This window comes from Vigna unguiculata, chromosome 2, assembly GCF_037176805.1.
Source record: "Vigna unguiculata cultivar grain cowpea cultivar isolate G323 ecotype 2 chromosome 2, ASM3717680v1, whole genome shotgun sequence".
NCBI lineage: Eukaryota > Viridiplantae > Streptophyta > Magnoliopsida > Fabales > Fabaceae > Vigna > Vigna unguiculata.
The window spans coordinates 33,759,509-33,786,055 of NC_140793.1; the positions used below are offsets into that span (position 1 = coordinate 33,759,509).

At 30.2% G+C, this 26,547-nt stretch overlaps 3 protein-coding genes and 1 long non-coding RNA gene across 5 annotated transcripts; 1 reads left to right on the forward strand and 3 right to left on the reverse strand.

Moving 5' to 3' along the window:
* On the reverse strand, nucleotides 1-5,446 carry LOC114174702 (protein phosphatase 2C 29-like). Of its 2 annotated transcripts, none has more exons than XM_085667568.1 (4): nucleotides 3,494-5,446; nucleotides 2,817-2,926; nucleotides 1,951-2,215; nucleotides 1-627 (listed from the first exon to the last, which is right to left on the reverse strand). In XM_085667568.1, the coding sequence occupies exons 1-4, from the start codon at nucleotides 5,262-5,264 to the stop codon at nucleotides 503-505; spliced, it is 2,271 nt and encodes a 756-aa protein (XP_085523694.1). In that variant the 5' UTR covers nucleotides 5,265-5,446; the 3' UTR covers nucleotides 1-502. The 2 variants fall into 2 exon arrangements, with proteins under 2 accessions (XP_085523694.1, XP_027915330.1); XM_028059529.2 differs by having other exon boundaries at nucleotides 2,817-2,930; nucleotides 3,498-5,445.
* A 10,949-nt stretch (nucleotides 5,447-16,395) lies between these two features.
* LOC114173111 (Single hybrid motif superfamily protein) lies at nucleotides 16,396-17,610 on the forward strand. The gene is made up of 4 exons (XM_028057335.2): nucleotides 16,396-16,678; nucleotides 16,762-16,850; nucleotides 17,092-17,262; nucleotides 17,385-17,610. The coding sequence occupies exons 1-4, from the start codon at nucleotides 16,570-16,572 to the stop codon at nucleotides 17,511-17,513; spliced, it is 498 nt and encodes a 165-aa protein (XP_027913136.1). The 5' UTR covers nucleotides 16,396-16,569; the 3' UTR covers nucleotides 17,514-17,610.
* A 917-nt stretch (nucleotides 17,611-18,527) lies between these two features.
* LOC114174667 (7,8-epoxymelianol synthase CYP88A154-like) lies at nucleotides 18,528-21,731 on the reverse strand. Its single transcript, XM_028059494.2, has 8 exons — nucleotides 21,478-21,731; nucleotides 20,832-21,315; nucleotides 20,431-20,691; nucleotides 20,224-20,313; nucleotides 20,069-20,147; nucleotides 19,863-19,969; nucleotides 19,625-19,746; nucleotides 18,528-19,488 (listed from the first exon to the last, which is right to left on the reverse strand). The coding sequence occupies exons 1-8, from the start codon at nucleotides 21,714-21,716 to the stop codon at nucleotides 19,395-19,397; spliced, it is 1,476 nt and encodes a 491-aa protein (XP_027915295.1). The 5' UTR covers nucleotides 21,717-21,731; the 3' UTR covers nucleotides 18,528-19,394.
* Nucleotides 21,732-24,011: 2,280 nt separating this feature from the next.
* Nucleotides 24,012-26,247, reverse strand: LOC114168370 (uncharacterized). The gene is made up of 2 exons (XR_003600666.2): nucleotides 26,111-26,247; nucleotides 24,012-24,367 (listed from the first exon to the last, which is right to left on the reverse strand). It is a non-coding gene; the product is annotated as an uncharacterized LOC114168370 (long non-coding RNA).
* Nucleotides 26,248-26,547: the final 300 nt, after the last annotated feature.

Sequence of the window (26,547 nt, forward strand, 5' to 3'; positions counted from 1 at the left end):
TTGAGGCTGTAATTCAGAATCATGTTAATCCGCAATGGTTGAAATCCACCTTCACTTACATATTTTCTTCTCTGACTAATGACTGCTCTAAGCTCAGTCAGTACATTTGTATCCCCACCAATATACACCCACATCTCTTGGCTCGAACCAGAGAAAGAAAAAGAGCAAAAAGAAGAAAGAATGGAAAGGGCCTTCGCTACTAAAAATTTCTATCATTTTTCATCTCTATAAACCTGGACAATAGATGGGAAAAGAAATAGACTACGATGACGGAACAAAAAAGAAAACAGTTTAAAAAGGCTTTACATGCTTCTTTCTCCTAAAGAGACTTCCCAAAACCGCTCCACAATGTCCATTCCTAAGCTCATTTCAATTGCATTTCGCATCTCCCAATTCTGAATACCTTCTTGCCATTGACATGTACGGTTCTTCTATTCACAACTTATGTTGCAAGACCAGAATGAACATCGAAAAATGGGTCGATTTTGAGTTGAGCAAGGTCTCACGGATACTTCCCTGATGATTTCCAGATTCTTCCTTCAAGTGATATCACCATAACAGTCACATCATCATGATACTTCCTCCGGTCTCCTTGAGGGATATCCAGCAACTCATGGAAATCCATTCCTGCAACCATTCAGTTTCAAATCACCACTCTAAATCTATAAGCAGTGGTTCACAAGTCCAATCATTTAAGCAAAAACTTAATTCCAATATTGCATGAATAATTTTCTTTTTCTATCATATCATATCTTCTTGTGTTAGCCAACTTAACCCCCACCATAGGCTGCGGTTGTAAAATATAAACTGAACACTAGAACCAACCAATCCTATGCACATAGAAAAGACAACCCTCTAGGATCCGTCCATAAGAGGGATAATATAGATATAAAAAAATGTGAATATGTAAAGTCAGATAACTTCTAAAGAATAAAAAACTGTAAGGTAGGTGCCCAGTGCTCACAAACAAGTAAAGCAGTATCCCAGAAAGTCAAGATATTAAGCATACTATTATAGCAGCACCCAATGAATAACACAATACTACTACTAAGACAAAACATTATTGGAACAAAATTTTCAAAAATAAAAATGGCTCAAAAATACGAGGCAAAACAGCAGTTAAAGACAAAAGAGAACCATATATTAAATCACATGCTCGAGATATAAGGGGGGATACATTTCATTCAAGTTTCCAAAATATATACACTGCAACTTTTGTGTAAACAACATAAAATGTCCATTACTTTGTTCTTCAGGCAAAATCCAGTTAAAATAAATATATCCTCAATGTCAAAAGGAAGAGTCACATCACATATGTAATGACTGGTTTTGGCCATAAAAATAGTATAAGTATAGGTCACCGAGTCAACCAATAAAAAAGTTTGACTAAATTGCTATTTTAGTTGGTTGTTAATTCTTGATATGTCATATTGGTCCTCGAGATCTTCAGCAATTTTAGTTCCTACATTTTGACAAAAATCATAATTTTGATCCAATTTTCACTTTTGAACCGTTTTTTATTTTGGATTTTAATTTTAATTTTAATCAATTCAATTATTTCTGTACATTACATTAAATAAATGTTAGATCTAAGATTCAATTAAACCAAAATAAAAGAAAAAAAAACACGTGTGCACAATTTAGAAATAAACCAAAATTGCAAATCTTGACTAAAATCACGGGAGAAAAAAGGGAACCAGCCAAAATGACAGTACAAATTAAAAGGGGACCAAAGTTACACTTTAACCAAGAAGTTTTAATGTTTGACTATTTTTGAACAAACATTGGGAGAAGACAAATACTTTTACTAATTATATAAATGAAGTATCAATTCAAATTTATAAATTAATTGTCATTTCCTCTATTTCTGTCATAAGACAAATTTAACATGTTCACATGAGCATATGCAAAGATATAAGAAAGATTCATGTGAGAAGAAGATCTTTTTACCAGCCTTCTTGGCAGCACGTAGGAGCAGCTCCTCTATTAAATGCTGGGCAGGATCTCCATCCGGAAACTTTTCCATGAAGCTCTCGACCTGAGAAACAACTTCTTGATTGCTTAGGTATTGATACAAACCATCAGATGAGAGGATCAAGAACTGATCTCTAGAGCATAATCTATGGTGACGTAATGAAGGGCAGCATGATATATATGGAGCAGTGCCAATATATTCATTACGAAACATTTCTAGCACCACATCATTCCACTTTGGCTGCAGAAACACGGAAATTATCAAGTCAGCATACATTTTCTTACAATATTTAAGAAATCTAAGAATTGCTTCCTTGAACAAGAGGGATGATGAACAAGCAGGATTTCCATTTTGTGTGAATGAGAATGGGCATGTGCAGCAGTGCCGTAGGCACTAAAAAAAAGTCAGGTAGCATGAAATGAAATGTCCATAGCCAGCGTAGGAAGTTTGGTTTACCCTAAGACCAAGTCTTAAAGCTAGGATGACCCAACCACACATCGAAACACCATCACAAAAACAGAATACACATAAAAGTTATGCACTAGTTCTCCAAGTCCAAAATTAAAAACAATTTTCTGCAGGTTATTCAAAATAATTTAAACTTCGTGTAAGCTTTTCTTGTTGACACTTACGTCCTAACCTGTTCTATGCAAAGAAAATTTTTTATAGAGACCGAATACGTTGTAAAATAGATTATACAGTGCCTAAAAATGGCAATCAATGCTCCTATTGCATAATAGTGGATATCAAAGTCACTAATCTTCTCATATCTGACAGTCAAAAGTACACAAGAATGAAACATTAGTACAAGAAAGTATTTAAATATTAAGAGGCACCAGACCTGTTTCAAAAATCCAGCACCAAAAGCTCTAGTAACCTTAAGACGGCCTTTCACTCTATCATTCACGATACAATGGCTATCATCAGGATGCTCATTCTTAATTCTAATAACTTCCTGCAAAAACATAAGCTTCAAATTTCAGACATGCAATATGTGAATTGATCAGAACATGATTGAAGGAAAAGGAAATGAAACTAATAGTGGCAGAACTTCTATAATTAAGGACACCGCAAATAAGCACAAAGAAAAAAATCTAAATTCAGTATAACAATCACATGACTCATCAATGAAAGCTACAAAGTGAAAAACAACATGCCACATTATAAAAAAACAGAATGCTGAATTTGGATCAAATTTTCAAGACACAATCTCATCCCTGGTCTTTGGGATATGATAAGACAAGCAGACACAAACATACAAGAACACACATCACACGAGGAGAGGAGTAGTAAAACCTAAAGGGAAAACGCAGCATCATTAGCAATATATGAATAGAGTATGATATTGCAGAAAGCTACCAAAGGACCAAAGGAAATACAGAACAGTTGAAGGACACTGAAGCCTTATCATTAGCAATATATCATCAGACGAAGGATGAATAAGTACAGACAAAAACAAGACAAGTATTGCAATGTGACAGTCTGAATGAAAACAAGGAGTGTGGCCCAATTACAAACTTGCCTCTTCAATGCTGGTGCTGTGATCAGTGGACAGCTGCAATGCAACCAACCTCCGTTCCCTAGCAGGACCCTCATTCCCCAACACGACACCACGTTCGTCCGGAGCCGAAGACTCCTCCACTATGCACTCCCCGCTTGACCCAGTGCCTCCACCACTTCCCGTTTCCTTACTAGTAGCGTGAACCTCCCCACACTCATAATGTGCCACAATGGCGCGGCTATCCCCCACGTTCATAACATAAACATCCTCATCCCTCATCAACACAGCCAACAGACACGACCCCATCAGAGCAAGCTCCGGATTGGTATCAATCAGCTTATCCGTCATATCCAAATAAGCAAGCTCAGTTATCTCAAGCGCCCTAGACAACGCTCCCAAAACCAACTCATGATCCACAGGCCCCACTTTTCGCTTCCTCCCACCGTGACCCTTCTCCCCCTGCTCCTCTGCCGTCGTTGGATTTTCCACCTCAACCTTCTCCTTCTCCTCCCCCACGCCCAAGTTCCACGGCAAAAATCTCCTCCCATGACCCTCTTTATGCCTCGATAACCCATGCTTCAACTTAGACAAAATCAACCACCGTCTACTACCTCCCGAAGCCTCTTTGCTAGCACTGAGCGCATCATCAACCGAAAACGCAAACCTATCAGACCCGGAAAGATCGAGCCCGTTCTCCGCATCATCCTCCTCAGCCAGAAACTCCCACAGCCTTCTCCTCCTACTTTCAGTCCCCTCCGCTTGAAACGTCACTCTCTTAACCGATCCTCGGAGAGAATTGGAGTCTTCTTCCACCGCCACCTCATTCTGGGGTTCAGCGTCATTATTCTCCACCTCAGGTGCAGGGTTAGTTCCCTGCACCTGCGACTGCGGTTCTTCAAGTTCCCAAAACAAACCCTGGAGCTCTTTGTGAAGGGCACGGTAAAGATTACCCATGAGAAACTCCGGCGCGTCAGGGCCATTGAAACCGTCGTATATCCCTACGAACAACCAGCCCTGTTCTTCCGATACAACGACATGCACACGATCCTCCCCCGCTTTTCCCAGCGCCCACTGCACATTGCTCTCGTTCTCCGTCTCGCTCGTCGCTTCCGTCTTCCCCTTCCGCCCCACCGGCACCACCCAAGGCCGCTTCTTCTCCGAGAGACTCCGCTGGAAGGCTTTTCGCAGCCCGGCAATGCTCTTCTTCCGCTTCTTCTTCACGTACACTCCACTCCCGAGCGGGGCAGAGAAGGGCACTGGCCCAGAACTCGAAACGGCGTCGTCGAGGGGTCCCGAGAGCGCGCCGCTCTCAATTGGCCCCGAGAGAAAGAACGCTTTCCGCTCCCTCTCCGAGGCCGCAGTTTCTCCCCCTCTCGGCGCGGGCTGCAGAGGGAGAGCGCTGAAGGACGCTGTTCCTATGAAGCCATTGACGGTGGTGTCGTCATCCTCGGACTGGAGCACGGCTTTGGGCACCGAGCTGTTGGCGCTGACTGAAGCGCCGGAAATGGCCTTGAATGCGGTTTCGGGGAAATCGGAGCGATGAGAAGGAGAGTAGCGGAGAGAGTTGGAGGGCGAGAGGATGCGATCGGAATGAGAGGGAGAGAGAAAGCGCGCAGAGGATCTGACATAGCAGAAAGAGTGGCCTAGGGTTTCGTCCAATGGCTCTGTCTCCGCAAAAACCAACTGGTTCTGGTTATGGCCATGGCCGTTCCCATGAGCATGGCCATGGCCATGGTTTGAAGCGCCTTTGAAACAAGAAAAGAGATTGCAGAGTCCATTGCTTCCCATCACATTTGAGTTCCCCCACCCAACTTCAACACTCACTCTACAAATTCACCTTCTCTCCACACAATAAAATAAATTCAAAAGGAAGAGAGAAAGAACAAGTAAGGTCAGAAGCAGCAACCCAAAACAAAACAAAGTAGAGAAAAGGGAAAAACAAAAGAAACTACTCTCACTCTCTTACTTACAGACACCAAAATAATACACCCACTTAAATAATCAAATTATTACTTATTATAATATATAATATTATATCATTTTTGCGGTTTTTTTTTTTTTCAAATCAAAATATTTGTTGTCTTCTGTGCCCTGTCCGAGTTTGACGGTTATGTGAGCTGGCATCTCTCTTCTCCTTCCAGTTTTGTTTTTCTATTTTTCTTTCTTCAAACGCCTCTTGCACAGCTCACCCTTAATTAATACTTTTATCTCATATTTATTGTTTTTTCTGTTATTAATTATACTTTCATTAAATTTAATTCTAAATATTAATTACACATTTAATTATTTATCATCTACATAAAGTTTTACAATACCACACCATCAAAATACATGAACTGTATTGTATAATTTTTTACATTTTTATTTTCTTAATTCATGAGTATCATTTCTCAGTTTATATCTTGCACCGATTAAAATAAATAAGTATAATTTTTTTTTAAATTTTTGGATGATAACAATATTTTCTGTTTTATTCAGCGGACATACGCGGTTTAAGAAGACAGTATGAAACTTTATTTTAAAACAGGTATTTGTCCTTTGACATTTTTTAGAAGTGTCAGAGCAGAATAAAGTGTGCAATATTGTATAAAGAAAAAGAAGAAAAACAAAAGGCATTTTTAAAACTTCATATAATAACTTAGTAAATGTTGACTTTTTAAAATCCGAAAAAAATTAAGTAATATAACATCATAAGTAACACGCATATTGTCTAAATTCCTAAAATAGTTTTACATCAACCAAGAGTTTCACTTTTCTCCAGTTTTTCATAATAAAGTTATAATTTTGTAGTTGGGATTTAGGTCGTTTTCAAAAATATGGAAAGAAAAAAAAAGAACAATTGGCCTGGAGTAAAAGTTTAAATTAAATCAAATAAAAAGAGGTTAAAAATATAATACATTAGATAACTTTACCAATAAAAAAATTAATACATTTCAAATTTTTTTATTATTTATTTATTATATTACCATTTTTTTTTTCATATAAGAAACTTACATGAGTTAAACATAAACCATATTTTTTAAAATTATTGTAAATTTTTTAATACATATATTATATATCATATCTTATTAATTTTTAAATAAGCGTTCTTACATATTTATTTCCATAAAAATAAAATTGGAAAAATATATTGAAATTTAAACATTTTATTATTTTATAACAATCAGAAGTGATAAGAAGATTTTAAAGGTTTTTTTTCAAACAAATGATATACTTGAGGAAGTGATTCAACAAAAGTCAATTACATTTTTTTTTGTTACATTAGGTTTATTTGTGCTTTATAAGTATTTAAGTATTTTTTTAAGTTTAGGTTAAAATTTTGAATTCTCTCAATCTTTTATAAAATGAGGAGATGATGAATCATTAAGATCAATTTTATTTTGATTTTTTTTATCTTTTAGGTGATAAAAGTTCTTATGAAAATAATCTCACAAGTTTTTTTTTTTACTTGAAAAACAAACATTTATTCACCAAAGGATATTGTGAAAAGGATATTGTGAGTTGTTCTAGTCTTGAAGATACAAAGGTTATGTGTTTTATTGGCTATTTTTCATGAAAAAAAAAAATTTGTGGTCCATTGGTCACTTATCATTAAACAAAATTGCATGATTCATCTGATATGATACTTTTCATGAGATAAAAATGTGTAATTAATATGTTACTTTTCACAAAACAAAACTGTGTGCTCCATCAGATACTTATCAAGAAAGAAAACCCTGTGAGTCATCCGTTATTTTTTCATGAAACAAAACTGTCCAGTTTATCCCTTCCTTCAAAGAAAACAAAACAGCATTCATCCTTCAGTTACTTTAAACAAAACCGTCCAATTCAACAATTATTTTTTTGTTATATTTAAATGAGCGATCCTCCTCAGACCTGATAAACATACTTAAAGTTAAACATTTCATTAATTCATTATTTATTTCGCAATAACTTTATATAAATAAAATTAATTTAAACATTACTCATAATAATTATTGTATGGTCTGTATGTATTACTTTTTATGAAACAAAACTGTGGTCCAGAAAAGAAAAAAAAAAGCAGTATATCAGTTGCGTACCAGTTTTAAAAAAGAAAAAAAATGTTTACCAGTCCTAGAAAAAAAAAAAAACTGTGTAGTTATTTGATATTTTTCATGGAACAAAAATGCATGAATTGTGTGCCTTTTAGTTTAGGAAAGAATAAAACTGTATACCCATCTAATATTTTTCATGATACAAAATTGCATGATCCATTCGTTACTCTCAATAGAATAAGACGTATAGTTAATCCTTTACTTACTCAAATAAAACCGTCCAATTAAACACTTAATTTATAATCATATACATTTAAATTAATGATCTCATAAAATAATAAAAACATACATTTTTTTAATTCATTATAATAGAATGTCAGATATAACAAAATTTAAGCTTAATTTTAATAATATTGTCCACTATTTATTTAGTTTACAACAATTTTATGAAAAAAGATAAATTTAAGTATGACTTTATTAAAAAATAAAATATATATATATATATGAAGTATAATCAAATGTTACAATTTTATTATAAATAGTTTTTTATAATAAAATATAATAAATTTTAAAAAAATATTTATACTTGAAAAAAAAGTAAAAATATAAAAAAAAAATGGGACTTAGAATGTAAAATTAGTATAATTGATTTTAAAAAATGTTACTTAAAAGAGAAAAATAAAAAAGAAGAACACAAAATATAACAATCCTCCTCTCTCTCTCTCTCTCTCTATATATATATATATATATATATATATATATATATATATATATATATATATATATATATATATATTTTCGATGTTATACAAATTTTTTATTTACAATAAAATATTTTCCCTAGTATTTAAATATTAATAATATTCACATCAACTTCAAACAAATAATATTCAGGTTCCCTTACTTTAAAACAAAACTGTCTAATTGATGAATGATCCAGTCAAACGAAATATACATACCTAAAGTGTATCCTTTCATTAATTCATATTAATAAAATGCTAGATATAACCAAAATTAGTGATTTATGTATCATGATACTTACGGTTTATTTTCTTCACAATAGCTTTATATAAAGAAAATAAATTTAAATATTACTTATGAAAATTATTATATAGTCTGTATCCATTACTTCTTATGAAACAAAATCATGTTCTAAAAAAAGAAAACTGTGTACCAGTTTTAGAAAAAAAAAAATTGTGTACTCAATCTAGTATTTGTAATGAAACAAATATGTGTGAACTGTGTGCCAGTTCTAAAAAATAAAAAAACTCTCTGCACACATATGAAATTTTTCATGAAACAAAAATGTGTGATCACGCTTTATTACGAGTATAATAGGTGATATGGTCCATCCTTCACTTAATCAAGTAAAACCGTTAAACTAAACAACTAATTTCTGATCATATAGATTTAAATTAAGGGTTAAATATGTTTTTGGTCCCTTCACTTTCAGTGAATTTTGGAATTAGTCCATTTTGAAACTTTGGACCAATTTAGTCCTCCATCTTTTGAAATGCGTGGATTTAGTCCTTTTAATCAAATTTTGTTAAGTTTATTTGACATTTCAAGCGCGTTTCATAATAGTATTTGAGACTTAACATTAAAGCAAAAATGTGTCAAACAGTATAAACAACTCAAATACAATCCTGAAATGCGTACGAAACATCCAATAAACCAACCAAAATTTGATTAAAAGGACTAAATCCACGTATTTCGAAAGATCAAGGACTAAATTGGTCCAAAGTTTCAAAATGGACTAATTCCAAAATTTACTAAAAGTTAAAGGACCAAAAACATATTTAACCCTTAAATTAATGATATCATAAAATAATAAAAACATAAATTTTTTATTTAATTACAATAAAATGTTAGATATAAAAAAAATTATATTTTTTTAATAATGTTATCCACTATTTATTTAATTTACAATAACTTTATCAAAAAATAAATTTTAGTATTACTTAAAATATATATATATATATATATATATATATATATATATATATATATATATATATATATAGAGAGAGAGAGAGAGAAAGAGAGACGATGTACATACAATAGTATAATCAAATGTTAGGATTTTATTATAAATAATATGATATAATAAAATTTTAAAAAATAGTTATATTTGAAAAGAAAAAGTATAAATTTTTAAAAAAATGGGACTTAGAATGTATAATTAGTATAATTGATTTTAAGAAAATGTTACTTAAAGAGAAAAATAAAAAAGAATACAAATATAACAATACTCATATTCATATAAATATAACAAGATATTAGTATGATATTATACAAAGTTTTCATTTGCCTTAAAATATTTTCTTTAGTATTTAAATATTATTAATATTCACATCAACTTCAAACAAATAATTTTCATCATTCGTTTAATTTAAAACAAAACTGTCTAATTCAGCAATCAATTTTTAATCATATTTAGATGAATGATTCTGGTCAAATTATATAAACATACCTAAAGTTTAACCTTTTATTAATTCATATCAATAAAATGTCAGATGTAATCAAAATTAATGATTTATATATTATGATACTAATTGTTTATTTTTTTCATAATAACTTTATATAAAGAAAATAAATATAAAAATTACTTATAATTATTATTATGTGGTATGCAACAATTACTTCCTATGAAACAAAACCACCTTCTAGAAAAGAAAAAAAACTGTGTACCAAATCTAAAAAAAAAGAAAAAAAAAACTGTGTAACAATTTGGTATTTTTTATGAAACAAAACTCTGTGAAATGTGTGCCAGTTCTACAAAAGAAATAAAAATGTGTACCCATTTAATATTTTTTATGAAAGAAAATTGTGTGGTCCATCCATTAATGTCAGTATAATATGACATATGGTCCATCCTTCACTTATTCAAATAAATCCGTCAAGTTAAACAACTAATTTTTGATCATATACATTTAAATTAATAATCTCATAACATAATTAAAACATACATTTTTAATTCATTAAAATAAAATGTTTGAAATAACGAAAATTAATGTTTTTTTAATAATGTTACTCACTATTTATTTAGTTTAAAATAACTATAAAAAAATAAATTTAAGTATTACTTAATATATATATATATATATATATATATATATATATATATATATATATATATATATATATATATATATATATCATGAATGTATAATCTAATCGTACAATTTTATTATAAATAGTTTTTTATAATAAAATTTTAAAAAGTAGTTATATTTGAAAAAAACGTATAAATTTAAAACATAATGGCACTTAGAATGTAAGATTAGTATAATTGATTTCAAAAAAAATGTTACTTAAAAGAGCAAAATAAGAAAAAAAAAATACAAAAGATATAACAATACTCCTCTATATTTAAATATAACAAGATATTAGTATAATATTATACAAAGTTTTCATTTGCCTTAAAACATTTTCTTTAATGTTTAAATATTATTAATATTCACATTAACCTCAAACAAATAATTTTCATCATTCATTTACTTTAAAAAAAAAATCGTCTAATTGAGCAATCAATTTTTGGTCTTAGATGGATGATCCTGGTCAAACTATATAAACATACCTAAAGTTTAACCTTTTATTAATTCATATCAATAAAATGTCAGATATAACCAAAATTAATGATTTATGTATCATGATACTGACAGTTTATTTATTTCACAATAACTTTATATAAAGAAAATAAATTTAAACAGTTCTTATAGTAATTATTATATGGTCTGTATCCATTACTTTTTTATGAAACAAAACCACGTTCTAGAAAAAAAAAATGTGTACCAGTTTTAGAAAAGAAAAAACTGTGCACACATATGATATTTTTCATGAAACAAATATGTGCGAACTGTCTACCAATTCTAGAAAAGAAAAAACTGTGTACCCACTTGGTATTTTTTATGAAACCAAATTGTGTAGTCCATGCGTTACTAACAGTATAATAAGACATATGATTCATTTTTGATCATATACATTTAAATTAATGATCTCTTAAAATAATAAAAACATAATTTTTATAATTCATTACAATAAAATGTTAGATATAACCAAATTTAATGTTTGTTTAATAATGTTACCCACTATTTATTTAGTTTACAATAACTTTATCAAAAAAATAAATTTAAGTATTACTTTATATATATATATATATATATAAAATATGAAGTAAAATCAAATGTTACAATTTTATTATAAATAGTTTTTTATAATAAAATATAATAAAGTTTTAAAAAATAGTTATATTTGAAATTAAGAAAAGGTGTAAATTAAAAAAAAATGGTCTTAGAATGTAAGATTAGTATAATTGATTTTTAAAAATGTTACTTAAAAAGCAAAATAAGAAGGAAGAACACAAAATATAACAATACTCCTCTTTATTTAAATAAATAATATATATATATATATATATATATATATATATATATATATATATATATATATATATATATATAAAGATTTACTAAGTCATAACCAATTTATTTATGTATCGTGTTATTAATTATTTACTGATTCATGTTAAATTTATATTGAGAAGTTAAATTATTTAAATATTACTTGTAATCGATATTTTGCTTTTAATATCATAAAACATGAACTTAATCAAATGAAAAAAAAAACTACTAAATTTTTGATTAATTCAAAACAATAAAACTCTAATATAATTAGATTTAATGACTTCCCAATCCTAACTATATATTTATTTCACCATATATTTATATAAGAAAACAAAATTTTATAATAGTTAGTGTAGTTAAAACCATAATCTAGATATAATAAAATTTTATACTAGTTAGTGTAGTTAAAACGATGATCTAGATATTGATTTTTTTATACAAATTAAACAGTTAAATAATATAAAAAGTTTAGAAAGTTAATTTAATAAATTTTTTACCAAGATCTTTAAGATATTAGTATGATGTTATACAAAGTTTTCATTTACATTGAAATATTCACATCAACTTCAAACAAATAATTTTCATCATTCACTTACTTTAAAACAAAATTATTTAATTCAACAATCAATTTTTGATCATATATAAATGATTCTTGTCAAACTAGATAAACATACTTAAAGTTTAACCAAAATTAATGATTAATGTATCTTGATATTGACTGTTTATTTATTTCACAATAACTTTATATAAAGAAAATAAATTTAAACATTACTTATAATAATTATTATATGGTTTGTATTTATTATTTTCTATGAAACAAAACCACGTTCTAGCAAAGAAAACAAGTTGTGCACCAATTCTAGAAAAGAAAATAATTGTATACTCATATGGTATTTTTCATAAAATAAAACTGTATGAACTGTGTGTCAGTTCTATAAAAGAAAAAAAATTGTGTACGCATATGATAATTTCAAAATTTAAAATATAATTAAACGAAACACAACTATGAAATTTATATATAAAATGAGAGTATTGGATTATATATTAGTATATATTTTATAAGAGTACTTATATAATTTTCACTGTTCACTTCTATATTTAATCAAATACCTTAATCACATTAATATGCATAGGAATCTCGCACACCATAAGAAGACTATATATATATATATATATATATATATATATATATATATATATATATATATATATATATTTTTTTTTTGTACTGGAACATTGAATACACTTTTTTAGTAGCATGTGTGATCGTATTGGGAGCAGTTAGTAACTATGCATGACAGAATAGGTACTTTCAAGTTTGAATTCCAGAATCTACCTCAATGCCTCACCTCAAATTCTAAAGTCTCAATCAAACTCCTATATGGTCTCATTTTACTACTCTACCTTCTGCTTTTATAACCAAGATTCACACAAAAAAGTGTAAGATTCAGTCCCAAGTAAAATGCCATTTATGTCACAAGCCTTTTAAATATTTGTTTACATTTATTAAATTTATTTTTCTGGATAATATGTTTTCAAATATGAATAAACAACAGTTGTAAATTTATGTACAAATTAGTACATATAAATATTAAAAATATATTTTCTACACTTCTAAAATAAACATGTTGTCATATAATAATATCAAGATCTGTCTCTTTCTCATCTCTGCAAGTCAAAGAGTTTGTTGGTTGGACGGACGCATGAAGCTAAACGACGAGAAGCATGATTCAAAGTCACGCCACTGCTATGAACTTTTACTTTTTTTTTAAATATTGAAATAAAATCTATAATAAAAATAGAAATATAATAACTAATTTTAAAAATTTGGTGGCCAAATTTCTAAATCCAAGTTTAGTGGGAAGAAACCATATGTCAACGTGATACCGAATATGATATCCTATGCCATGTTCCGTTGAAAATTCTTGATCCTCGCTCGCTACAGTACCCACACTATGTATATTATAATTATATTTTCATTATTTTGTCATAATTAGTAATAGTCTATTATTTAACATTTAATATTTTGGTGTTATCGCAACACAATACGTGTGAGATTTCTAACAGAGCACTTTCTCTTACATTTGGTTCTCGACTTAAGAATGGTTGAGGATGTGAGCGATTGACACGTTGCAAAATTCGTATCATTTCTCATTGTTTGTGAAAACTTTCAATGAAGTTAAGAACTCGTGGACAATGATGTCAACTACTCTGAGCGTGATTCTGCTTTAGCCAATAAAATAGTTCATACAAATTAAATAATTTAATAAATTATCTTCTTAAATTTATACACATGTCTCACGAAATTATTGTAAAAATAATAAATTTTAATACCAAATATTTTTGACATCAAAATTTAAATTTTTTGAGTGTTTAAAAATAATATGATTATTTTATTATGTAACATTTTCTAATAAATTTATTTCATTTCTAAACATTTAAAAATTAGAGTTAAAGTGCAGAAATTAAAAAATTGTGAATAGGCGAATTTATTTGGAGACATGGGTCCAGGACATGTATCAGTTGGTCAACGACCTTTGACAGAGTTGCTGAAACTTAGGTCCACCATTTCCGACTTTGACGTCATCCTTGTCGGGTTTGTGTGTAATATAAAAAGTATTACTGTAATCTTTTATATATCAATAAAAGAATTAATGTAATTACATTTTTAAAATAAGATTATATATATATCAGATTTATTTTCATTATAATAATTTTAAATCTATATTTATATACCAAACTTATCTTACTAAAAGCTATACATATTCCTAATATTTAACAGAGATCAATAAAAACTTAATAGTTTGTAAAAACTATAAAATGTCTTTATTGACTAAGCGGATTGTAGAAAGTATCTGAATTTGAATTATCTCTTATGTTTTTCTGTATTATTCTTATGTTATGTCTTTGGATAAATACTTATGGTCAATATTTTAAAATATATTAAAAGGATTTTTAAAGTACTTATAGTATCAATATAAATGTCGTTTGAAAACATAATAGAGAAAAATAAATAGAAAAAATCCGAAGGATTCGAAATATCCAATAAATAAGTAGAGTTGACAAATAATAGACATGAAGAAAAATTTATATTTTTGAGTTCTTTAAGAGTCCTGTAGGCCTGTGATAGAGTGGAGCATAAACTTTTGGGGATTTCTTTGAGCACCCTCATATTTCCTTTTAGCACTCTCATAAATGTGAAAATTTCCATTTTATTATTAAAAAGTGGGACTATACAATTTGGAAATATTTTTAACTAATGAATTGTGTAATTTGAAAACTTATTTTACTTTTAGATTGTGCAGTTCGGAATTTTTTCTTTTCCAGAATTTTTTTTTTTCTGAATTTCACAATTCAAAAATAATTCTTTATAAGAGAAGGATTGGAATTATGTAATTTGGAAGTATCTTTATAATTACACAATCTGAAAATAAAGAAAAATAATTTGAAAGTTTTTTTATAAAAAAATTAACTTTGTTAATTTATAGAGTCTGAAAATAAAAAATAATTTTTGAATTGTGCTATTTATAACACTTCATTCCTTCCTTGAATCCATTTATGACCCAACACATTGATAAGGATAATAACGAGGCAAGGAGGGGGTTTTCTACTTGCAGCCTCATGTTTTCTTCCTCCACCCCATACTTTCTAAAATTTCAATTATACCTTTGCTACATTTAATAAAAAAGGATAGTTTAAGATTTTTTGTGTTTTAATTATAATTTCAAATCGTAAAATTCATAAATATTTCGGATTACACAATCCCAAAATTCAAAAATATCAATTCCACACATTTTGTAAAATCTGAAATGTAGATTACATCTGGAATTCTACAATTTGTAATTAAAATTTAGAATACATTCGGAATATAATTACATCTCGAGTTATAATCAGTAAAGTAAATTCATATTTTGATTTTGAAAATCAACATAGAAGTTCAAATTTTTTAGAAGGGATAACTGAGCCAGTTATAAGACTATCGGTGCAGGAAGAAAATATTGGGGTGCAGGAAGACATACATCTCAGGCCTGGAGGCTACGAGGAAGATTAATCTTTTAACCAACTTCATTGGGCTGCACATGAAAAGTAGGAGCGTGCAAAAAAGAAAAGGCCCAAGATGGTTTGGGCCAAGTGAGCCGACTCAGAAAGACCAAGAAAGTGTGAGGCTAACTTTACTTTTATCTACAAGACTTTCAGCTTTGTACAGTTCTTTAATTTTTCAGTGGTTGCAAATATAGAAGGATTCAGTTAGGCTTTTTAATCCGATAATGGCACACATGCCTTAATATAGTAAAATAAATATATTTTCTTAAAAGATATTATGTTTTACAAAATTTCCACATGTTCCCCCTAATTGTCTTATTACATAACAATATTATTTGAAAAATAAAATAAAAAAGTAAAATAATATAATTATAAGTAACATAAAAAAAACCCTAAAAATAAAGAATAGAGTATGAATCTGGGTTAGGTTTGATTTAATTTGAAGGTTAATAAGAGTAGTGGAAAGAGAATGGTTGATGCATAAAGAGGATGAGGCTTTCGTTGCCCACCATTCATCGAAGATAATATATGAAGAGTTGCATGCACTGTTTGAGTCATAATATTATAATATCTCCTACAACATAAACAGAAACAGAGACAACAACACAACCTCAATCTCTGTCTCTAATGGCGCTAAGGATGTGGGCTTCTTCTACTGCCAATGCACTCAAACTCTCTTCTGCCTCCAGACCCCATCTTCTTCCTCCTTTTTCTTTCTCCAGATGCTTATCTACTGGTATTTTTTTTATTTACACTTCTTTCTCCACATTCATATCTCCATTCACCTCATTTCACAACTTCTTTTTCCTTCTTTCACAGTCTTGGATGGATTTAAGTACGCGGAATCACACGAGTGGGTCAAGCATGAAGGCTCAGTCGCCACCATTGGTATCACTGACCATGCCCAGGTTCGTTCCTTCCACCCCTTAATCAGATAACACTAAATTATCGTTTTTTATTTGTTTTCTGCTTGCAAACATCGAGGTTTGTAGGATAGTGTTATCTTACAATTTGCTTGTGTTTAGAAAACTCTGTTTCTTACAATTTAACAGAAAACTTGAGCAGTTGTTTGTGCAAGGGTGTTGAATTAAACTATAACTAGAACTGAAAGTGAAGTGAAGGCTGAAGCTGTGTAATAATTAATTGCAGGACCATCTTGGAGAGGTTGTGTATTTGGAGCTGCCAGAACCAGGTGTTTCAGTGTCAAAGAATTCTGGGTTTGGAGCTGTTGAAAGTGTGAAAGCATCAAGTGATATAAATTCACCAATCTCCGGGGAGATTGTCGAGGTCAACAAAAAGCTCAAAGAAAAGCCTGGCCTGGTGATAACCCTCTTTCTTTCTACCATTGTTGTGTGATTTGAATTGCAGTGATGATTTTGGGTTTTTGTTGTAATGAGAAGCTTAATTATACTTACTTTTTGCATTTTTGGCACTTAATTAAGGTGAACTCAAGCCCGTACGAAGATGGATGGATAATCAAAGTAAAGCCAAGTGATCCTTCGGAGTTGGATTCGTTGTTGGGTCCAAAGGAATACACAAAACATTGTGAGGAAGAAGGTGGTAGTCATTGAAGTTTGATTTGGCTCCTGCACTTGTATGTTCATGTTTTTATCATCTTATTGTCTTCTGAACAATTTTTTCAATCTGCAATAGAACTGTTTCTTTTCAGTTTTCCTTTCTCTGCTATTCTCTTCTGCCTCCGACACTTCACTGTGTCTGCGTTATGATCTTGTCATAATAATAAACCTGTTTTTTAAAGAAATAGGTATTACTTTAATAGAAAAGTAATTAACATTGATGCATCATTTGAAAGAACACGTTCTGTTTGAAGCAAAAAGAGCTGTGGCTGTATGTTTATGTTTTCTTGTGGCCAAATATTTTTATGTTTGACATTTGCGGGTATGATGTAATGTAACCTTACAAGTTACACCTTAACTCGACTAAATTTACTAAAGTTCTATAATATCATATTAGAAAAAGTTGATTTTAAGTTTTACATAACTTTATAGACTAACTTTATTAAAATGATGTAAAATTGATTTCAGAAAAAAATAGTTCCAACAAACTTTCTTACTCCATCAAATTAAGCACAGTAATATTGAATTCCAGATATTGATTGATTCTTATACCTTATTATATATATATATATATATATATATATATATATATATATATATATATATGAAAGAATTGAATTATGCTAAACTCTTAAAAATTGAATATATAGAATTTGTGAGAAAAAAATTGTATCAAAAGAGTGATTGGTGTCTTGGTTGATGAAACAAATAAAAGATAATCACAGCTAAAATTCGAAAAGTTCTAAAATAAGCTATAATAATAAAATAATTTTGTTTGTGAGATCTTTGATAATATAACATAATTTAAATCTTATCTATCAAAGAGAAGAATTAATATAAAATAATTGATATTTTTCTTTATGTCTTTTATAAGGTGTTTTTCTTTCAACTGTATTTGATTTGACACGTCCTTATTATGATTTTCCTTTTGTGAAAGAGATCAAAACAATTATTTTTATCAAGCTCTTAATAAAATGTTATTATCTACTAAAGGATTTGTAAAATTTTAATTATGGATAAAAATCATTATTAGTTTTTGAATGGTCAATTTGGTTGAAAATAATTTTATGATAATTAATATTTTAAATAGTTGGAGAAAAAGAGTAAACAAGGTGAAAGAGGGCAATAATCATAAATTATAAACTTTTAGATCCTTGAAATCAACTTATTTTTTAAAGATCTTTTTTAAATATCCATTATTAATATTATCCCAAATTTACGCAGGAAATTACAAACTAGACCTTCTTTTTATTTTACAAAACCAGGTAAAATATTTAAAATTATCTTCGTGCCCAGGTGTAAAACAATGACAAAAGAAAGTAGACTGGCTTTAAATATTGGTATAAAATAAAGACCGATACAGATAAATATATCAGAGAAATTTTAAGGATTTAAGTTATGACTATTTTCCTGCACGATCAGTGATTTATTATTTTTTGTAAAATTAAATTACATGGTTATGGTATAAGGATCAGATAGCATAAATTTGCTAAAATGGAATACTATAGTACACTTGGAAATATAAAGAAGGATGATATGAACATATTAAATTATAATTATAAAAACTACAGAAATTGTAATTACCGAAATTTGTTCCAAAAAGAAAAACCAAAGCCTTTTTCTTCTTTTTCTCTCCCTATTTTTCCACTGCCCAAAGCGAAAATTACACAACTTTTTCTTTTTTCAAACCAAAGGAATCTCCAATAAAAAAATAAATAAGTTACTCATTTTATTTTCTAAAATTATCATAACTATTACATTCTTTTCGCGTATAAGCTCTGCAAAACTATTTGCAACTTCTGCAAGTGTCGCATCTTAAACTTTGATTTGATCAAATGACTCTCTAAATTTTTTTACTTTTATGTATCCTATGATTTATGTGAGTTTTATAATTCTGGCAGAGCAGTTATCTAAGGGTCTTGGCAATGGTAGATAAGTGATTGGACAATCTGGGTTCACTCTCTCCATCCTGCAACATTCAAATGTTTAAGACCAATCAGATTGAAAACCTTTCTTCACAAAATAATATAAAAACAATGCTTCCTTTGACTAATTAACCTTCTAAGACCAAAAAAATTCAAAAAAAATTCAAAAGTAGATGAAACCTGTAGTTAAGAAGAAAATGATGGAGGAAAATGGTGATCTCAAGTTTGGCCAAGTCACTCCCAGGACAAAATCTGCTTCCTAATCCAAATGGAACAAAAGAACCTGCTCTTGCTGTGTGATTCTGCACAATACATAATTTTACCACAAGTAACATATCATCATCTTCTGTTCTTCAAATCAAACTCAATGTTCAAGAACGAGTGAAAGAACATTTTTTGCAAAGTTAATTACACATACTTCCCATCTGGAAGGATCGAAATCCTTTGGATTGTTGTAAGTTCCAGGGTCCATGTGCACCCCTCGGTTCCAAACCAGAACTTTCCAACCTTTGGGTATGGTAAAACCTGCAAAATTTTTCATTTTTTCGTAAATGCTAAGGTATTGTAATGAACAAAAATTATCAAATGTTGTAAGAAGCACTGATCAAATAACTGTAAACTAACCATTGATGCTGAGGTCCACCTTTGCCTGTCTGAAGTTCGCAAACGAGATAGATGTTTTTCGCAGCATCTCATCGATAACCTATCAGAACACAGTTTTCTCAAAACAGCTTCATTTTTTCATCTTAATGGTTCAAGACCCTCATAAATCTATATACCTTTGAAAGATATTCCATTTGCTTAATTTCCTTCAGGTTCAGCCCTTTCTGGGTGGAGGGTCTTGCTTGCATGATCTCTTCTTGTTCTTTCTGGAAGGTGCAAAGTTTTGTTAGTAAAAAAAAAAAAAGAACCCTCATAAACAGTATACAAAAATGAAGCTAAGAAAAGGTAGATTGAGAGAGAAAATTTTATGCAGACACTGATACCTTAGCCCTTTCGAAGAAATTCGAGTGTTGTGTGAGGTAGATGATGGTCCACAATATTCCATGAGCAGAACTTTCGTGACCAGCTAACAAGAACACCAGAAGCAAGTCGATAATGTCTTCATCCCCCAGCTGCTTACCCTCTTCATCTTTCACTTCCATCAATGAATCCATCATATCCCTTTTCGTCTTTCTTTTTCTACCATTGCTCCTTCTCTTTAACTCCACCACACCTTGCAGCAACTTCGTCAACTTCTTTCGTGCCTGAACACGCATACATTAAATATTAAAACCGACACAACATCATAGAATTACAAGTTTCACAAGAAATTACTTAATTAACTAACGTTGTTCCTGACTTTCATTAATTAAGGATGTGGTCTAGGTTTAAAATAATAACTAACCTTGACTGCTTTATAGAAAGCAAAGCCTGGGACATTGATAGGCAGTGACTTAATTCCACGACTAAAATCTCTGTACAAGTTTTCGATGAAGCCAAGATCCACATGGTGAACATCGGAGCCCATGAAAATGGTGGTGATGATATTAAAAGCGAACTTTCTCAGCTCTGTGAGGAACTCAGAAGGGGTGCTCTTGGAAGACAACTCTTCCAGCACTTTGACAGAAGCATCTTCTATGAGAGCTACGTACATGGACAATGCCTCGTGGCCAGTTATGGGAGAGGTGGTTAAGCGACGAAGACGCTTGTGTTCCTCGTTTGAGATGCCATGGAACGATCTCTTTCCAAAGAGGGTGGTGGTGGAAGCAGGGTATCCAAGCTTCAGTTGTTCATCGTCTGTGAGAATCCTACGACATGTCTCTGGCGTGCAAACGATGATGCTAGGGCTTCCAAATAAGAATGTTCTGTACATACCAGTCCTGCCATATCTGATCCAAAACATTATGGGAATGAATTCATGAGTAAACATCCTTATAATTTTTATATAATGTTTCATTACAAGACTTATATTCACATTTAGATTCGCAACGAACATTTTCACTGTGGATTCATTCTTTAAGTAAAGTGTGGAGTGAAGAGAAAAGATATACCTGAAAACAAGATCATAGATAAAGGAATCAGGATCAGATTTGAAAGCTTTGAAGAAGGTGAACATGTTCCCCAAAAAAGGCCAACCCAGATGACCAGGTGGAAGACGGTGTTGAATGTTTCTTTCCACCCTTGAAACATAGTACCATTCATTCACTCTCCAAAGAAATCCAAAGACAAATGCATATCCACCCAACAAAGCTGCAATTAGGATGAACCACAAAGAATGCAGAAACACCATGCTGGTTAGTCACATGCAAAGTCCAAAATTGTTGAGCGGTATTTATAAAGATTTTGAGAGAAATCAACTCATTTATATATGTATTGTCAACTATTAATCCGTTTATATACTGATTATTAAAAGGTTTTACACATCTAATACATAAACTTTTTACTCTTTCATAAATACCTCTTTGACAAGTTATACTGGTTATATAAATTTGATAAGGTACTTTTATAAGTGAAAAAAGGGCTTATATGTGTGAACAGATCACCTTTCCGTACTCCCTCTCTTTGTTGAAAAACTAGGTATTGGTGATTGATATGTTCGTGGTGTGATGGGATTAATATTTGACTAATGAAGGCTAGTTATTTGAGTGAAAATTTAAGCAAAGATCTTTGGGACCCAACTCTAGAATTAATTATTTACTTAATTGGTTAATTAGCATTAATTGTGTTATACTCCAATGTATAAAGAAACGACTTGCCTACTTTATATGGTGAATTAGGTGTCACCTTATAGAATATATAGTTAAATGATACTATTGTGTTTGAGTTCAAAATGTAGGAACATATCAAAATCAGGGAAGAAATTGTAGTTCGTAAACCTGTGAAGTTTGACAGATTCTATGATTCGCATAAACTTTCTTACCATGTTTTTGTTTATGTTTGATTGAATAACGCCCTTGTGTCTGCAAGGTGGCAACAGGTTGGTTGATATGACGTTGTATTTTCACTAAAATGCTCCAATATTACTCAATTTGAAGTGAACAACAAGTTTAGTTCAATGCTCCACGCGTATAACCATTTATATATAATTGTACATTTTAAGTTTATTTATTCTCATAAGTTTCTTTCTTCAAAATTTATACCAAAGTATGAATTTCTTTCTCTTGGAACAAATTTTTCATTTTCTACTCGTATACGTATCCGTGATTTCTTGAGAAGTTATTTGTGCCACTTAACTATATAGTGTTGGAAATGAAATGGAGATGGGGGAGTTGTGTTATTAACTTAATAATGGAAAAAACTATTTTGACAATACACATTCTATAAATAATAATAAATATTGAATTAAAACATAAATTAGTAAAAATAATAAGAGTGTGAAACTATGACATCCTTAAATTTATGTGTTTAATTTGCATACGATTCGGAAGCAGCTGGTTAAATAATATTACAGAATTGACTAATAATGTTGAAAAATGAGGTATATTAAAAATATTTTATTCATAATTTTTTTACTGATAAACTCTTGCAGGAAGTCGCGGGACGGTGTCAGTTCAATGCTTTGGGTTACCTTACTTGATTGGTTCATTCATACGAAGAAACCAAATTAAAGTACTCGTTCAAAGTACTAATATATTTTTAAAATTTTATTAAATTGAATTAAGGAGATGTGCTCTGAATTCAATTTCTCAGAATAATTTGCAAAAGTGTTACAGAGTTGACGATTATACAATTGAAGACGAGGTGTAATTATCGCGATATTTGCAATATAACTACAAAATTTTGTAACTCAGTTTCTTTGATAAATCAGTTGAGTTATCAAAAATAAAATTTAATCAATCGTCTATTTTCTTACTTATTCCTATTAATAGAAATTATTCAGTTAAGGTCTCATCATTAATTAATAAAACCTGACTAATATTAAGCAGTAAATAGCAATATTACAATAAAAAAACATTTTTTTTAACAATTTAAGTAACAAATAACTCTTACAATAATAATGATAATAAATATGAAAACATGACACCTTTTAGATTCTTGTTTTTTTGTAAAATTAAAAATTTCTAATTGTAAATAACTCGATTACTTTCATTAAATTTTAAAATTTCAATGTTTAAAAGTCTTTATCTAAACAATGTGTTTAATTATAACATTTTAAATTCTTTGAAAGATAAATCACCCTCTTAAATTCCTTGTCTAAACAAATTATAAGCTACATTTGCTTATATTTTTCACTGAAGGGAAAAAAAAATTGAACTCATGCACATTAAGTGAAGAACCAAAAATACATTGAAGTTTTTATTGTTTCCAAAATTACGTAAAAGGTCTCAAATGGAATAAAAACTCAATTCGATCTCATTTTATCTTGGCAAATTTTGTTTTCAAATTTACAAATAGAGATGTCTCCCCATTTTACCATTACTTAGCCAAAAAAAGAAAAATTCTTAACGCATACTCAAAATTGTCATCCACATCCCCCAACCGTAGCAGAACCCAAGATTTTAGTGTCACTTCTCCAGATTGAATTTTCCATTAACATAAACATAACAGACTACAGAACCAGGCATGTGTGACTGGTAAAAACAGGTGATTGAAGATAGTCCACATAGTATAGCCTTAACCAATTTATAACATTCGGTACAGCAGAAATTCAAAACATAATAGTGTAGCATATATTACAGTCTATACTCCTCTTAAGTTTTTTCAGATTTTGACATCGGGAGATTCAACATAGGAGATTGAAATCAATTCAGACCTAAATTTGTCATCCCAATCAACATTTGGTCTTGCAAAGCCATCTGCTTCCTCGCTTTCAGGCACAATATCTGAATCCAGAATTTTATCAGGTAAAGAATCAGAGATAGCAATGAGTAACTCACGTGCCAGCTCCTCAGATGCCTTCTTGCTCGGTGATTTGCAATCCATATAACTTTCTGATATTTCCTACAAGTCCAAATTTGTTTTGAGGATCCAAAAAATCGGATATTCCCAACATAATACCGCTTGTTTCATTCTGCCTAATCAATTACAATCATTATTATTACCACTTTTCTTTTTCTTTTGTCAGTGATACTAATAAGGGGATTGAAACCATTGCATGTGTTTATTGTCTTTGTGTGCATTGCTGGAGAAACCCAGTTTTCTATTATATCTTAATCTCATTCTCATACACGAATCATATGGTAAATAAGTATTAAAAATGAGTTTATGGAGTAAATGAAAATCATTTAGATAAGTATCATCAGAACTAAAACATGGCATCCAATGAAATTAATACAACACACAAATGTAAAAAAATGCTAGTAATTTTGAATGACATATGATCAATATCACCCTTTTCCTTGAAATATTTCCAGAAGAGCCACAAGAAAAAACATTACAGCAGCATATTGAAAGTGAATGCAACGTTCAGATACTACTTTCAGGGCCATTCCCCTAGTATGATAAACCCCCAACACATTGAACAGTTACGAACGTAACCAAGGAAGTACATGCAGCAGATATAGAACTACCAATAAAGAGAATTTAGTGACAGTCACGCCACTGACAAAGTAAGTAATGGCGTGAATTAGCAACAAATGAGGGTAGGTTAAGGCTAAGAATAGTGACAAATGACGAAGCTGTCTAATTTGAATAGTTTAGAGACATCCATAAAACCGGTGAGTTATCAAGAAGGTGAAGATAGGTTCCACATTCTGTGTTACTTGATTATTCAATTTTCTCTGATTGGCTAGTTTCCATTTCATGGAGTACTTTGAGTGGTTTGACAATACAGATGATCAGATAGCATGTTCAACACAGGGAACCAAGGCTTACCTAAAGTTTGGTAGACGGGTGTTGAAGATAGAATAATGAAACACACAGAGAGTTCTTGCATAAGGCAAGGATGGGCTCTTGGAGCCTACATTCCAAGTGGTCCTTGACTCGGAAGGGTACCTTGAATATCCTACAACTAAGAAACTCTGGCCTAACTAGGGGAGACAACCTCTAGGAGGCCGAATGAGATGACAAGAAACAACAAGTCAGATTCCTTTCAACATTTTCAGTTGGCATTCAAAGTCTTCTTCCATTGCACTAATTATCTATAAAGGCAAATGAACGGTAATTGCTAATTCAGTCAGAAGGGTTAGCCAAAAGATTGTCTAACACAACCAAACACTGGGTGGATGCTTACAGAACACTAGGTGTGCATTCTAACTTCATTTTTGTATTCTCGGTTTTATGTCTATCTTCGATCTTCTAAGCCAACATAGATCTGATTTCTTGAAGAAGGATTCACTTGATACTCACACACCCAAAACAGAAAATACCCATTCTGATTCTTCCTGTCAACTACCAAAGAATTCATAAACCCGAAACACCAGAAGGATTATTCAATCAACCATGATTAATTATTACAATTACTATTCTTAGTGGCCTTTTTATCTCTTGAAACTAAAAGTGTAATGAACTGGTTCGATTCCACGGGATCAATATCAATAAAGAATAAATTCAGTATCATATAATCTTGCAACGAATCTAATTTTCTTGCAATTCGTTTGTTGCAGTTGGCGATCAACATCTCGAAAAGAGTTGCTGATTACAAGATGAACCTATATTCACGTGAAAAAAAAAGAGCGACACAGAACATTCCATAATAACGAAAAGCACTATAGAGATTAGGGATCGAAAAATGGACAAGGCTACCTTATTTTCAGCGCTTCAAAGATGAAATCGTCTTGACCCTTTCTTCGCCTTCTCCACCCCAATCTTTTCTTTACTCTTTCCTAATTTCCCGTCCGTTAAGAATTAAGATGATAATGTTTCTATTTTTTCAATAAAAGTTGGCGCTTTATATTTCTAAAATTAGGTATATGTATAAAACAAAAGACAAACTCTTGATTGGATTACTCTAAATTAAAACAAAAATGGACATTAGAATTTTCAAGTTTTACAAATATATATATATATATATATATATATATATATATATATATTAGTGTACACAGCACTGTCATGTTTACGTATATGATTTTTTAAATATACATTATATTATATTAATAAATGATGATAATATAATATTATTAAGTTAATATAAAATAAAATTATATTTATTAAAAATAAAATAAAATATATAAAAAAAG